The sequence below is a fragment of the Panicum hallii genome, chromosome 3, assembly GCF_002211085.1.
Source record: "Panicum hallii strain FIL2 chromosome 3, PHallii_v3.1, whole genome shotgun sequence".
In the NCBI taxonomy this organism is placed as follows: domain Eukaryota; kingdom Viridiplantae; phylum Streptophyta; class Magnoliopsida; order Poales; family Poaceae; genus Panicum; species Panicum hallii.
The window spans coordinates 45261793-45275108 of record NC_038044.1 but is presented as its reverse complement, the minus strand read 5'-3'; the positions used below and the strand labels follow the sequence as shown (position 1 = coordinate 45275108).

At 42.8% G+C, this 13316-nt stretch overlaps 1 protein-coding gene across 1 annotated transcript; it reads left to right on the top strand.

Moving 5' to 3' along the window:
* The first annotated feature begins 6167 nt into the window (after nt 1-6167).
* Nucleotides 6168-12562, top strand: LOC112886068 (RING finger and transmembrane domain-containing protein 2-like). Its single transcript, XM_025951830.1, has 8 exons — nt 6168-6856; nt 8613-8689; nt 9142-9310; nt 9914-10002; nt 10575-10739; nt 10819-10896; nt 11276-11379; nt 11783-12562. Exons 1-8 carry the CDS (start codon nt 6283-6285, stop codon nt 11886-11888), a joined length of 1362 nt encoding a protein of 453 aa, XP_025807615.1. The 5' UTR covers nt 6168-6282; the 3' UTR covers nt 11889-12562.
* Nucleotides 12563-13316: the final 754 nt, after the last annotated feature.

Below are 13316 nucleotides of genomic sequence, written 5' to 3'. Positions count from 1 at the left end.
GGTTTTGGTAACGGGAATAACTTGCTGAAAAAAATTCAGCGGGGTAAAAGGCTTTACACCTGGCCAAGGTTGGATGCGACCAAGCGACGGGGAGAGAGACACCGAAACCGCGAAGACTTCGACTCGATCTCCGAACGACAGCAGAACCACAACCGGAGCTAATCCACACAAGACGGGGCAGCCGTACTGGAACCCGCAAAGCACGAATTAGTGGATCTCAGAGAGATCTCTCCACAAGTTCAAGAAGAACAAGGAAGAACAAGGGTTGAGTAAGACACTCAAGCAGCTCGGCTGCAAATATCACTGGGATAATCTTAATTCATGCAAAAAAGTTGTTCTTGGCTTACAAATAAGGGGTATTTATACTAACAACTAGTCTCTAAAAATAGATGTGAACTGAAAGAGCCACGTGGGAAGGTGGAAGGCCAACTGGCTTGATCATTCATGCAGTGGTTGTCAATTTCCCGCGTGTCTTCTGGCCTTTTGAGTGGTCTTCAATGTTTTAATCATAACTCCACCTAGGAACATCCAAAAGACGCGGGACCAGATGCGTTGGAAAGATAATTTGATAACCTCTCACACCATGTGTAGCATGCTTCACGAAATATTGTAGAGTGATATAGTTTCTCATGGAAACTTGGATATCAGGCTGACTAATGATCTTCTGAACAGTCTGCACCAAAAGCACTCGGCTGCCAAGCTGGAAGCTCTAAAGCACTCGTCACTTAGTGGCATTAGAAAGTTGACTTCAACACCTTTCCAACAAGTACTCATGGACCTTCACAGCTTCTATGAATCAAGAGATGTGACTGTTTCTTCATGACAGTTCTGCCAGGCCGAACTGGTTCGACGTAGTTCTCCTCTCTGGTTCAGTCTCGGCGTGTCCTTGTCATCCTCCTTGGTGACCCTGAGTAATAGCAACATGCACGATTTAGGAAGTATATAATTCTCATTAATAAATGGAATTTCACAAAGTAGCGCGTGCACCTCTTGTTGTAGTTGTTTAGCTCGGCTATGAGTAATTGGTCCATCAAAGACATGAGCTGGTGCAGCTTGATTTAATGATTGTTCCATCTTGCTTGATGTAATCGGTATACTTGATGGTGTGGTCGGCGTGGGCATTTGACTGGTGAACTTGAATGATGCCATCGAGTTCGGCGGTGGATCTTCGATGCAGCCCCTATCTGGCGCGCCAGCTGTTGGTGTTTTACCACCTATCCACCGAGGGGTATACCTGAGGTGGTGAGTTTGAGGTAGGGTGTCGCCGAGATCAGGAACTCGAAGGTGCAAGCAACACAAGATTTAGACAGGTTCGGGCCGCAATGTGTGTAATACCCTACGTCCTGTTTGGTGGTTTGTATTGCCTTGGGTATTGATATGTTTTGAGGGGGTCCCTGCTCACCCTTATTTATCCGGGAGGACAGGGTTACATGAATCCTAGTCCGACACTAGCTTAGGAATCCTACTCGAGTACAACTCGAGTAGCTTCCTTCTGTATCGACTAGTTCTACTTCGCATGCAAGTAGAGTACAACACCGATAAGGTATAGGACATATCCTATCCTCTATTCCTGTATGAACTACATTATGTACACAGTCCCGTAGTCCCCGGTCTGACAGAGGGATAGTGTCTTTATAGTTGTTGATCGTTTCTCTAAAATGGCGCATTTTATACCCTGTCACAAGACCGACAATGCTTCACATGTTGCTGAATTGTTCTATAATGAGGTTGTACATTTGCATGGTGTACCAAATACTATTGTTTCTGATAGGGATGCTAAATTTTTGAGCCATTTTTGGATAACTTTATGGTATAAATTGGGAACAAAGTTGCTATTTTCTACTACTTGTCGTCCACAAACTGATGGGCAAATGGAGGTAGTTAATCGTACCTTGTCTACTATGTTGCGGGCAGTTTTGAAAGATAATTTGAGGTTGTGGGAGGAGTGTTTGCCACATATTGAGTTTGCTTATAATAGATCTATTCACTCCACAACCAAGTTAAGTCTATTTATGGTAATATATGGTTTCAATTCTCGTGCTCCAATTGATTTGCTACCTTTACCATCTTCTGAAATTGTGAACTTCGATGCTGCGGGCAGTTTTGAAAGATAATTTGAGGTTGTGGGAGGAGTGTTTGCAACATATTGAGTTTGCTTATAAGAGATCTATTCACTCCACAACCAAGTTAAGTCCGTTTATGGTAATATATGGTTTCAATTCTCGTGCTCCAATTGATTTGCTACCTTTACCATCTTCTGAAATTATGAACTTCAATGCTACACAACGTTCTAAATTTATTCTTAAGTTGCATGAAACTACTAAGTTGCAAATTGAAAAAATAAATTAAAAGTATCGAATTGCTGCTAGTAAAGGAAGGAAGGAGGTAAAATTGGAACCTGGTGTTTTGGTGTGGGTTCATTTGAGAAAAGATAGGCTTTCGGATTTGCGAAAGTCCAAGCTCATGCCACGTGCCACTGGGCCTTTTAAGATTCTTGAGAAGATAAATAACAATGCATATAAACTTGAGTTGCCTCCCGAGTTTGGGGTTAGTCCAACATTTAACATTTCAGATTTGAAGCCATACTTAGGTGAGGAAGATGAGCTTGAGTCGAGGATGACTCCAATTCAAGAGGGGGAGGATGATGAGGACATCTCTCCTTTGCATACAATGCAAGGACCGATCACTAGAGCACGTTCGCGACAGTTGGATCTCCAGGTATGTTCTAACCTTGTCAATTGTTTTTCAGAACTTATGCTTGATTCCATGCATGTGTTATTGATTAGGAACAATGGAGAGGACCAGCAAGGACTTGAGAAGGCCAAGGAGTCAAGGAGGAGGAGCTAGGACGTCCACACCAAGGAGAAGTTCATGGCCAACTCGACTTCGACTCCACCTCGGATTCCAGAACCTGACTTCACCAAAACTGACATCCTAGCCACATACAGAGTCGGATTTGGACGTTCTATATATGGTTGCAACCAGAATTTCATAGAGCTTCCAATGGCATTGGTCCCACCTCAAAATTCCTTCTGAGTCAATGGGAATCGTCGACACAAGTGGGCATCCAGAATCTATTAGGGTGTTGTGTCACCGTCTGTTGGGCCGTTGGCCCGTGTACCGTGTTGGAGCCCGTTAGGGTTGTGTCCAGGGGGTTTGCACGCCCCTAACTCCCTTTTATTCAGTAGCCGTCACCACTTTAGGGTTTGGGTTTTGCTTAGATTCAATCTGTCATCGAACAGTGTCACCGTTCATCGGTTTGTGAGACTCCATCTTGTAATCAAGTCTGTTTGATTGCATCTCCTATTCTTGCTTATGTTCTTGATTGCGCTTGTAGGGATAAGCCTTCGTGGCGAGGTCATTTTTGTGACACGGGTGATAACCAATGGAGCAGTGGTGTAGTGATCGCGAGGTTCTGTTCGTTCAGAGCCTTGGATCATCAACGTCGAGTTCTCCACCAATCAAGTTTACTGTACATCTCGGAAGATCAAGACTCAACCTCCTATCACCTACGGCCACCATACAGTGGTGCAATGGTGCATATCCTGGAATCTGCTCCAATACCGCACTGAGTATACCTTGGTGTCTATCAGATATGATACCAACCTCCCTGCCAGGGCCTACACCATGTATCCGAACTAGCCGCAAGAACCATCCTAGCTGGCTTTGTTCTCCCTCTCCACCAAACCAAAGGTCAAAGGAACCAATGTGTTGTTAGCATCAACTCCAATGGCTATCAATAGTGTGCCCTCATACTTGCCAATCAGAAAAGTACCATCAATGGATAACACCGGACGACAATGCCTGAAGGCCTCCATACATTGTGGAAAGCACTAGAAAGCACGGAAGAAAATCTACCTACCGTCCTTCCATTCATTTGGTTTTGGAATGTACTCATAGTGCATGCCTGGATTAGCTGCTTTCATCACATTGAACAGTGCTGGTAGCTTTCCATACCCCTCCTCCCAGTCCCCATATATCATCTTCCAGGCCCGTTGCTTTGCCCGCCACGCTTTCCCATACTTGATCTTGTAACCAAATATTTTCTCAGCCATATCAATAATTGTCTTCACCTTCAAATTGGTTGGGCTAACACTTCAATGTTGAGTACAACTTTCTGGCAATAAGGGTGGAGGTCAATTGTCGATGCCTCTGCTGTAGATCTATATCAGCACAAGTGTGTGGACCTACAACTTTTGTGATTTTGAACTTTCCCGTGGCCTTCTGTTTTCGAGCACAGACCCTCCAATTGCAATCAGCCTTCTCGCACATCAATGTGTAGCGCCGCTCCACATAGGAGTGCCTAACCTTAAATGGTCTTTTATGTTTCACAGAATACTCCTGTAACCACCTTCTTAATGTAGGCAAGTCCTTGAATAGAAGGTCCTTAATTTCCATGCCATCCCCAGCCTCAGGAGTCTCTAGCAGCTCGCCATCTCTTCCTTCTGCATAAGCACTACGAGAACGACTGAGATCGCTGAATTCATAAACTAGTGGACCACGATCAGAATAAAAAAGTCTGATGCGCTCCATATCTTCTTCACTTAATGCTGCAACTAGGCGGTCATCATCTGAATCAACGGCTCTTGCATTCCTATAAGGCTCCTCGTCATCATCTATCTAAACATCCACACTATTAGAAGCCCATCCTGTATTGGAAGACGGAGGCACAGGGGGAACACCAATATTATCTGGAATATCTTCTGCATGTAAATAACAATTAAAGATAGCATTGGGACAAATGAATGGAATTAAGAGCGAATAACAAAAGAAAAGATGGTGTTACTACAACACTTACTTGGATAGTTCTGGGTCAAAGGAATCTCCTGGACGGGCATACCGACATCAGCAATCCGACAATGTACACGATCATCTGGACAAATGCCAAACTCATTCAGGCCGGATTGAGCATCAGGGACCACAACCGCATCTTCCTGATCCACCTCAAGGTTGGGTAATAGAGGGTTAGCAGGTGGCACATTAGGGGTTGAATGCACATGAGGGCTGGGAGCATTTGAGAACTTCCGCACAACTAAATCCAAACATTAATACTTATTCTTCATGACAGTATTCACATAGTTCTCCCATTCAACCTCACATTCAATAGCGACCAACCGTCTAAAAATCTGGCCCGATTTATCAAATTGGACGACCCTTTGAACTGAGATGGCATCCTCACTTGAAATGCATTGAAGCTCATCACGAGCTCTATCAAACACCTCACTAAACAACGGCCGATCATTGAATATCAGGGAGACTCCATGCATTCCATCATAAAAAGTGATATTCCCAAACACATCTTTCTCGATACTGCCTCCATGATACAAGGTCACTAAATTTCCATCTAATTCATATGCACAACACGAAGGTTACGATGGGTATAATATACAAAATTAACTAATACCATTTTCTAACTATCTAAATTACCTAACTAAATACCTAGAATTACTTAAAAATACCTATCTAAACCAAATTACCAAACTAAATACCTAAATTTATCTAAGTAAGCTACCTAACTAAATACCTACATCTATTGTCTAACTAAATTTTCTAGATACTACTGTCTAACTACATTTTCTAAATATGGTTTCTAACTATCTATAAGAAATTACTAACTACATTACCTAACTAAACTACTAAAACTAATTAAATAAATTATTTAAAATTACCTAAATTGCTAACTACTACAATACCTAACTAAATTAAAAAACTTACGGCCGGCGGAGCAGGCTGCGCGGCGACCAGCGGAGGAGGCTGGAGGATGGGCGGGCGGCAAACGGGTGGAGGCGCGGCGGCCGGCGAAGGAGGCCGGAGGGAGAGCAAGAGAAGAAGAGGGCGCGGAGAGAGAGAAAGAGGGCGCGGCGTATAGAAAAGGGCTCGGCGCCGTGATCGGTGGCGCCGAGCTCGGTGCCATGGGTCGTGGCGCCGAGGTGTCTACCACGTCATCACCAAATCAGCGGCTATGTTAGGGGGTCTCGGCGCCATGTGACTCGGCGCCGTGAGTCACGGTGCCGAGCCCTAGGGTCCAAATTCGAAAATACGTTTCCCAGGTCCAAACGTGAATTTATTTTTTAAAAAAAGGGCTAAAATGCAAAAAATACAGTCATCATGCGACGGTGAACAAACAGAGGCGGAACCAAAACCAAAAGACAAAGCAGACCAACCCAAGCAAAGGCAAGGGGATCTCCCGAAAATCTCCCATTTCCAGAGGTGTCCGCGTCGAGCCCACCTCCGCGTGCACCGCCGGCATATAGGGTTTCGCCGTCGCCGCCCTCGCCGGCGATGGACCCACCGGTGGGAGCCTCCCCCGATCGCAGGGGAAACGGACCGAGCGCTGGCGCCGCACCCTCCGGGCTTCGCCGCTACGGCCTCAACTTCTCCGCTTCCAGCCTCCTCCAGGGCCCCCTCGCGGCGCTCCTCGAGTACTACGGCGTCGTCCCCTCCGGCCCCACCCCGCACGCGCCGCACCACCCGTCCGCGGCGCCCTCTTCGCCGTCGTCGGCGTCCGAAGTCGACGGTCTCCTCTCCGCCGCGGCCGCCGGGGACGGGGAGGTCTCGATCCGGATCCAGGGCGGTCCGGGGGACTCGGAGGCCGCGGGCGGGGCGGCTGCGGGAACCTCATCCGAGGACTCGATCCAGGCGACAACCGGCTCGGAGGTTGACCAGGCGTCCGCCGCCGGGAGGGGAGCAGGCGCTGCGGACGCAGAGGCTAACGGCGGTGGGGGCGCGTCGGGGAACGGGGGCGGGGACCGCGCGTACCAGCGGGACGACGTGCACCACGTGGCGCGGTGGATCGAGCAGAAATTGCCGTTCTCGCTGCTCCTGCTCGTCGTCTTCATTCGGCAGCATCTCCAAGGTTTGCTTCACATTTGTCTCGTTTCCTAAAGATGTTTCATGTAAGCCTACTGGAATATTGTACACTTGTGTGACCTTAATGTTGTGACGATTCTAGTTTGTTGTTAACAAGTGATAAGACTGTTGTTAAACAATCCAGGAATTTATTTGTTAGTCCACAAGAACTTCGTTATTAGGCTCTACTACCTTCTGTTGTGAATTCTGAAGTGGAAGTAAAGGATATGGTTTGGCCATTTGGGGCGTACAACTAGTTCATCTGTGTTAATGTTTGAAGTTAGCCTGTGCTACGCTGTTTCTGTACTATGGTAGGGCATGGCTTCTATTTTGTATGACGTGATTTCAATATTCTGTGGTTGTGGATTTTGTGTCTGTTATGTTCAGAACTTCAGATGTTGTATTTGGGTTCCTAATGCCAGTTAGATTTTGTAGTTTGTTATGGTGGTCTTTGACCTCATTTAATTAATGAATCCATTCTGGAAAAGCACTACATCTTGATGTTGAAACGAGAACCCAGCTGAGGCTCGAGTGGCTAGCTGAGGCAGTGGCCAAGCAGCTGGTGTGGGTTCAAATCCTGGAATCAAACTCGTGTCTCTCGCTGGGACTTGCTCCCATTAATAATTTTGTGGCTTCTCGCATGAGGTGACACAATGGGACTACAACGTGCCCGTCTTCTGCGAAGCGTGGGTTGGTTTTGCCGATCTCTCTAGGGGCGATCTTTGTTGCTGTGTGTAGTTGTAAGTCTGGATGTGGCGTGTGGTGAGAGTGTGTAGGGTTAGTGTGTGCATTGCACATGATTAGATGCTACAACTGTACCCAGTAGAGAGGTGTAAAAAAAAGCTTGGTATTGAAAGTTAACTGTGCTAGGCTTAATTACACTTTCTGGAATCAGGCTCCTGTATAGTTACCAGTTGTTGATTCTCCTTCTCTATCTGGTGGAGCCCTGCTTGTCTGAAGTGATGGCTTGAAGGAGCACATCCACATTTACCATAATAGGAATTAAGAATTCCTTGTATATGCTCATATCTTTATAGGTTTGCAATATAATTCAGATGTGTGTATCTTTCCAGGCATTGAATGTGCCTGTTTGGGGAGGCTGTTGCAACAAGCTAATGAGTTACGGGTCATCTTTCTTTCTTTCTTTTTGGTGAAAACTGTGGCAGGTGCTCTGCCATTTCATTATGGTAGGAAGCAATTCAAATGTCTACAGTGATTACACACATCTAACTCTAGTTAAAACAGAACAAAGAGTAGCACCAAGCCACCAACAAATGGTTCATAACTGCCAACATCCAGATAGTTCAGATCCCCATCAGTGTGTGGGGAGCCCAGGACGGCTGCTAATGCTACATGGGAATGCCTAATGCACATGTTAGTATGGCAAAATTGTGGGCATAAAGTGTTATTACCTTTTTGTGTTGCTTCATTTGAGTGTGAATTGAGCGTTATAGCAGTCATATTTATCATGTTATTGTCCAACATTTCTTTTACTTTCAATAGCTAGAAATGCCCCGTTTTATTTAGCTTTTCAATTATTTTAGTCTCTTATTTGGGGAGTATGCTGTTGTTTAGTTTCTGTGACTATAGTGCATGGACATGAAACAGTAATTCTATTTTGGTTCTCTTTACATCACTTATTTTGTTTTACTTGGGCAAGGATTGTTGTGGAGGGTCTGAGTGCCTGGTTGTGTGTGGCTGCAAAGGCCGAAACAATTCCCTTTTCTAAAAACAACTAATGGAAGGATTGGTTTTGCGTGCAGGTTTCTTTGTCACAATTTGGATTGCTGCTGTAATGTTCAAGTCAAATGATATACTGAGGAAGCAAACTGCTTTGAAGGTTCACTGATGCATTATATTTAAAATTGCTGGCCTAGTTTAGTTGAATTGTTAATAAATGGGATGTGTTACTTACCCGGCCTTTTTCCTTTTTGTTACCTCATCATTTGAAATGGCAATGAAATGATATATCTGCATCGAAGATGTTTCATGAATCATTTGTATAAAGATAAAATCAGAGTCAAATGCTGAATTTTCCATGACATCATTGTATCAGCTTTAACAGGCTCTCATAGTAACCTTACTTCTATGCTGTCCTTTTTGGAAAGTAGGACTGCAAATACATAATTCGATCTATATCAGCTGGTCTTGATTTGTAATTTACGATTACACCAATTAGTTCCATGTTGCTCTGCCTACCTGTTGTGCTTTTGTTAAACTGATTTATCTGATAATGTAAAACCTTTGTATTACCAGTATCTTAATATTTCCCACTCTTGCTTTCTTTTACAGGGCGAGAGAAAGATATCTGTACTCATTGGGATTACAGTAATCTTCATGATTCATGTGTTTGGTGTCTATTGGTGGTACAGGAATGATGATATTCTCAGACCTTTGTTCATGCTTCCTCCAAAAGATATACCACCATTCTGGCATGCAATTTTTATCACCATGGTCAATGGTATATTTGAATTGGCTCATATAGTTTCACAATTGTACTGCAGCTAAATATTCCTTAAGCTACATAGAGTTAGCTTTCTCAAGTTTACCATAGATTAGATATTGATCTACTATATATTTGGTTACATTTAGCACTTCTAATGCAAATGAACTTTTTTGCTTCAGTTCCTGAGTGCTTACATGCCCTAATGTAATTGAATTTTCGTTCTTCATTCATTAACCAGATTATTAGATTCTATAAGGTACAGCAGAAAGACTACTATTTGTTCTCTTCCACTGAAGCCCTTTTTTTATGTCATCAACTTTCTTTATGTTTGATATTCACCTTCTGAGACATTGTAAGATCTTGCGATCCTTTAAAGTTTTATTCAATGAAATCACAGTGCTTGATCTTGAGCTAATATATTTCCAACCCAGAGCCATACTAGAAAACTGGGAATGCTTCAATGGCATAAAACTGATTGAGAGATTGTCTTTAATTCAGTACGTTACACTACAATACCTGCTATTTTGTTAAAGAGATCCTTCATGTTTGCTGCACATCAGGTTACCATACTTGATATAACAATATGTGCATTGATGCATAACTGTGATTTACCTGCAGATACAATGGTTCGCCAAGCCGCAATGGCTGTCAAGTGCATGCTACTTATGTACTACAAGAACTGCAGAGGTCGTCACTACCGTAGGCAGGTGGCCATCTTTCTCAAATTCTTATGTTTGTTATAAAATCATTTTTTATATTCTCGTAGTCATGTTTATAGATAATTGATCTTTTGTGTTGTTGGTTAATATATAACTCAACTTCCACAAATAATGTGTTAAAATGGTCAGTCCTATTCTAATAATGACTCTTCATAACTAAGTGATTGTTATATGTAAAGGCAATACCAACCAATGAACAATGTGCAGAAATTAGTGTGTCCACTATTGAGTATCTACACATATATCAATACCTTTGTGGACCGTATGACTGTATCTTTTGCTCCTACATTGGACATATAGCTACGTGTTTGGAGAGGGATGGGTTGCCATGCCATGCTTTACCATCATAAGAGCATTGTTATACAGTATGTATAGGGTAGAAATATTTCACAACTGATTAGTTTCGCAGAATGATAATGATCATTGCGGTTAATATCTTCAACATCAACTATAATTCTAACATCATATTGAACATTCTCTTGATTCTTTTGTACAGAAACATTGTTGGGTCCTTTTGTCAATCGTTTCTGATGATTCTCCAATTCTTCCTGTTTTGTTAGGGCCAAATGCTAACACTTGTGGAGTACCTTCTGCTTCTTTATCGTGCCTTGTTGCCCACTCCTGTTTGGTACCGGTTCTTTCTGAACAAGGAATATGGGAGTCTCTTCTCATCTTTAACCACTGGGCTGTACCTGACTTTCAAGCTGACTTCAGTAGTTGAGAAGGTAATATAGTTTGTTGCACCTTGTATATGATTTACTCACTTGAAAGCATATTTCTGATTCTTGGCATTGTGGCTTCCAGGTCCAGTCATTCTTGGCCGCAGTGAAAGCACTGTCACGTAAAGATGTGCATTATGGGTCTTATGCGACTGCAGAACAGGTAAAAAAAAAGATCTCCTTTCTAGGTCATGTCACTAGTCTATGCTTAGTGAAATAGAGCCTTAAAAGTATTGTCACCGTAATGTCTATGTTGGTTAATTATCCTCAGTATTCAGAAAAATGGGATGTGGCACTTGCACCACCAAGCACTTGCACAATGGTGCAAATGGAAATGCTAATGTGCTATCGCTTCTATCCTTGAGGAACCTTGCTAGATTATCGTTATTTATTCTTAAAGGAAGGACTTTTGTATTAGTTCCCAAAATATTAGATATCCATGATTTGGTTTGGAATCTTGAAGATTTTGAAATTTGGTCTGTTATTTAGGTTTTTTTTTCCATAAATGCTAATGGATCTGCTTATTTCTGGGCTTGATGCAGGTACTTGCTGCTGGTGATATGTGTGCCATCTGCCAGGAGAAGATGCATGTGCCTGTTCTCCTTCGCTGTAAACATATTTTCTGTGAAGACTGTGTTTCAGAATGGTAACCTTCTTTGCTTGCTGTATCGTATGCACTGTGTCTTCGTTCTTAGTCAGGCATCTAGTTGAATATATTTACTGAGTTCTTGTGTGTCCTTTAGAGTCTTGGAAAGGGTATTATTCGAAATGTAATGGCAATAATCTAACTTTATGCAAGACTAGGCATCTCTCATGAAAGGAAAGTAGTATGACTATTGACCACTGCATTAGAGTTTAGTATCTAGGATATCTTCCTTGCAAGTGGGTCGTTGCTATGGTGATGCAACAGAATATACAACAGTTTCACAAAGCAATTTTTCTTATTTTCAGCAGTGAATTTTCAAAGCTTAGTTATTGTCATTAATTATACCTGTAATTCTCCTAACTGGTTATCTACGAGTGACAGCGTGTTATTATGCTGCTTCTAGGTTTGAGCGAAAACGGACTTGCCCCTTGTGTAGAGCACTGGTAAAACCTGCTGATATTCGGTCATTTGGTGATGGTTCTACAAGTCTATTCTTCCAGTTGTTTTAGACTCCAAATGGCAAATTTCTAACATAACAATGGAGAAGCAATTGCATATGGAATATTCAAGTGGTCATTTTTCTTTACCCATGAGAGAGAATCTTCCTCAGTGTAGAGATCAATGTGAGAAGGTTCAGCGTGGTCGCATGACAGCACGATGGTGATGTTTGTCTATATGTTAAGCAATAGTTTAGAGCTGTTCAGTTGCAACATGAGGCGAAATATTTCCAGCAAACTGCTTCTAGAGCCTGTGATTCTGCTGGACGTTCGTAATGTGGAGGCCTGTTGAGGCCGCCTCCTGTCAGCTTGCTCGATGTGAAAAGCTGGTAAATTTTGCACGCGGATTTATCTGGGTGTAACTGAAGCCTGGAAGTTCTTATTGCAGGATAGACTTGCACAGGCAGCAAGAATTACCTGTCGCTGGAAAGTGGGCAAAAAAGTGTAACCTGTAAAGCATTGTTACATGGAAACTGTTGACAACTGTATACAAAAAAGTAGCAGCCTTTGCGAAATAGTAAATACTACCATGTACTCCCTCTATCCCTCTGTTCTAAAGTATACAAGGCGTAACCACCTCTGCCCCTCTGTTCTAAGTATATAAGGCGTAACCACCTCTGTTCTAAGTATATAAGGCGTAACCATCTCTGGTTCAGAGGCGTAACCTCCTTTGGTGGTGAACTAAAGATCACGGAATTTATTTAATTCTCTCTATTACTGCATTGATATACGTGGAACTTATTTAATTCTCTCTATTACTGCATTGATATATGTGGGTACAGAGAGAGCGTTTTATATTATGAGACTTTATATTACGGGACTTGAGTAAAAAGTGGTTATGCTGGATTTGAGTAAAAAGTAGTTACGTCTAAAATAGTTACGTCTTATATATTAGGATAGAGGAAGTACGATTTATCTGCAAATTTTGTAAATCCGTTGCCCGGTTTGCTGTAAACTTGTCATTTTGTGATTATATGTATGTGCTGATCTAGCCTGCTGGTTAATATTGTCGGAGAATTTTCAGAACCCTTCTTAGCTTTGAAAGGCTATGAAGTCTCTTGCTCACCAAATGCTAATTTTATAAATACTTTTACCTTGAATTTGGAATTCGACGCTCGAGGCATGCTAATCAATGTTTTGCTAAAATTTAATTTGAGCATGGTTTGGTATGGCAAATATTTTCAGACGGAAGATATGTTTGAAGGTCTGACAGGTAATATTCGCTCAGATCATTGTTCCGACTAATGCTTTGCTCGGAGTGATGCCGTAACCCAGGGATGATCTGCCCTCCCGTAATCGCTGCTCTCTCTGCCCCTGTGCCCCACCAAGTGCGGCGAGGATCAAGGCAAGGCCGCAAGAGCTGAGATTGTTTCGTTTTGTAGCATCTATGGCTCTCCTAAGGTAAACTAGGACTCCGCATGAGGAGTTTGCAATGAATCG

Bases quoted from the DNA above. Each gene is read 5' to 3' on its own strand.
- LOC112886068 (XM_025951830.1), top strand. From the start codon at position 6,283: ATGGACCCACCGGTGGGAGCCTCCCCCGATCGCAGGGGAAACGGACCG. The intron at 8,690-9,141 runs GTTCACTGATGC...TTTCTTTTACAG, and splicing joins GGAAGCAAACTGCTTTGAAG to GGCGAGAGAAAGATATCTGT. The intron at 9,311-9,913 runs GTATATTTGAAT...ATTTACCTGCAG, and splicing joins TTTTATCACCATGGTCAATG to ATACAATGGTTCGCCAAGCC.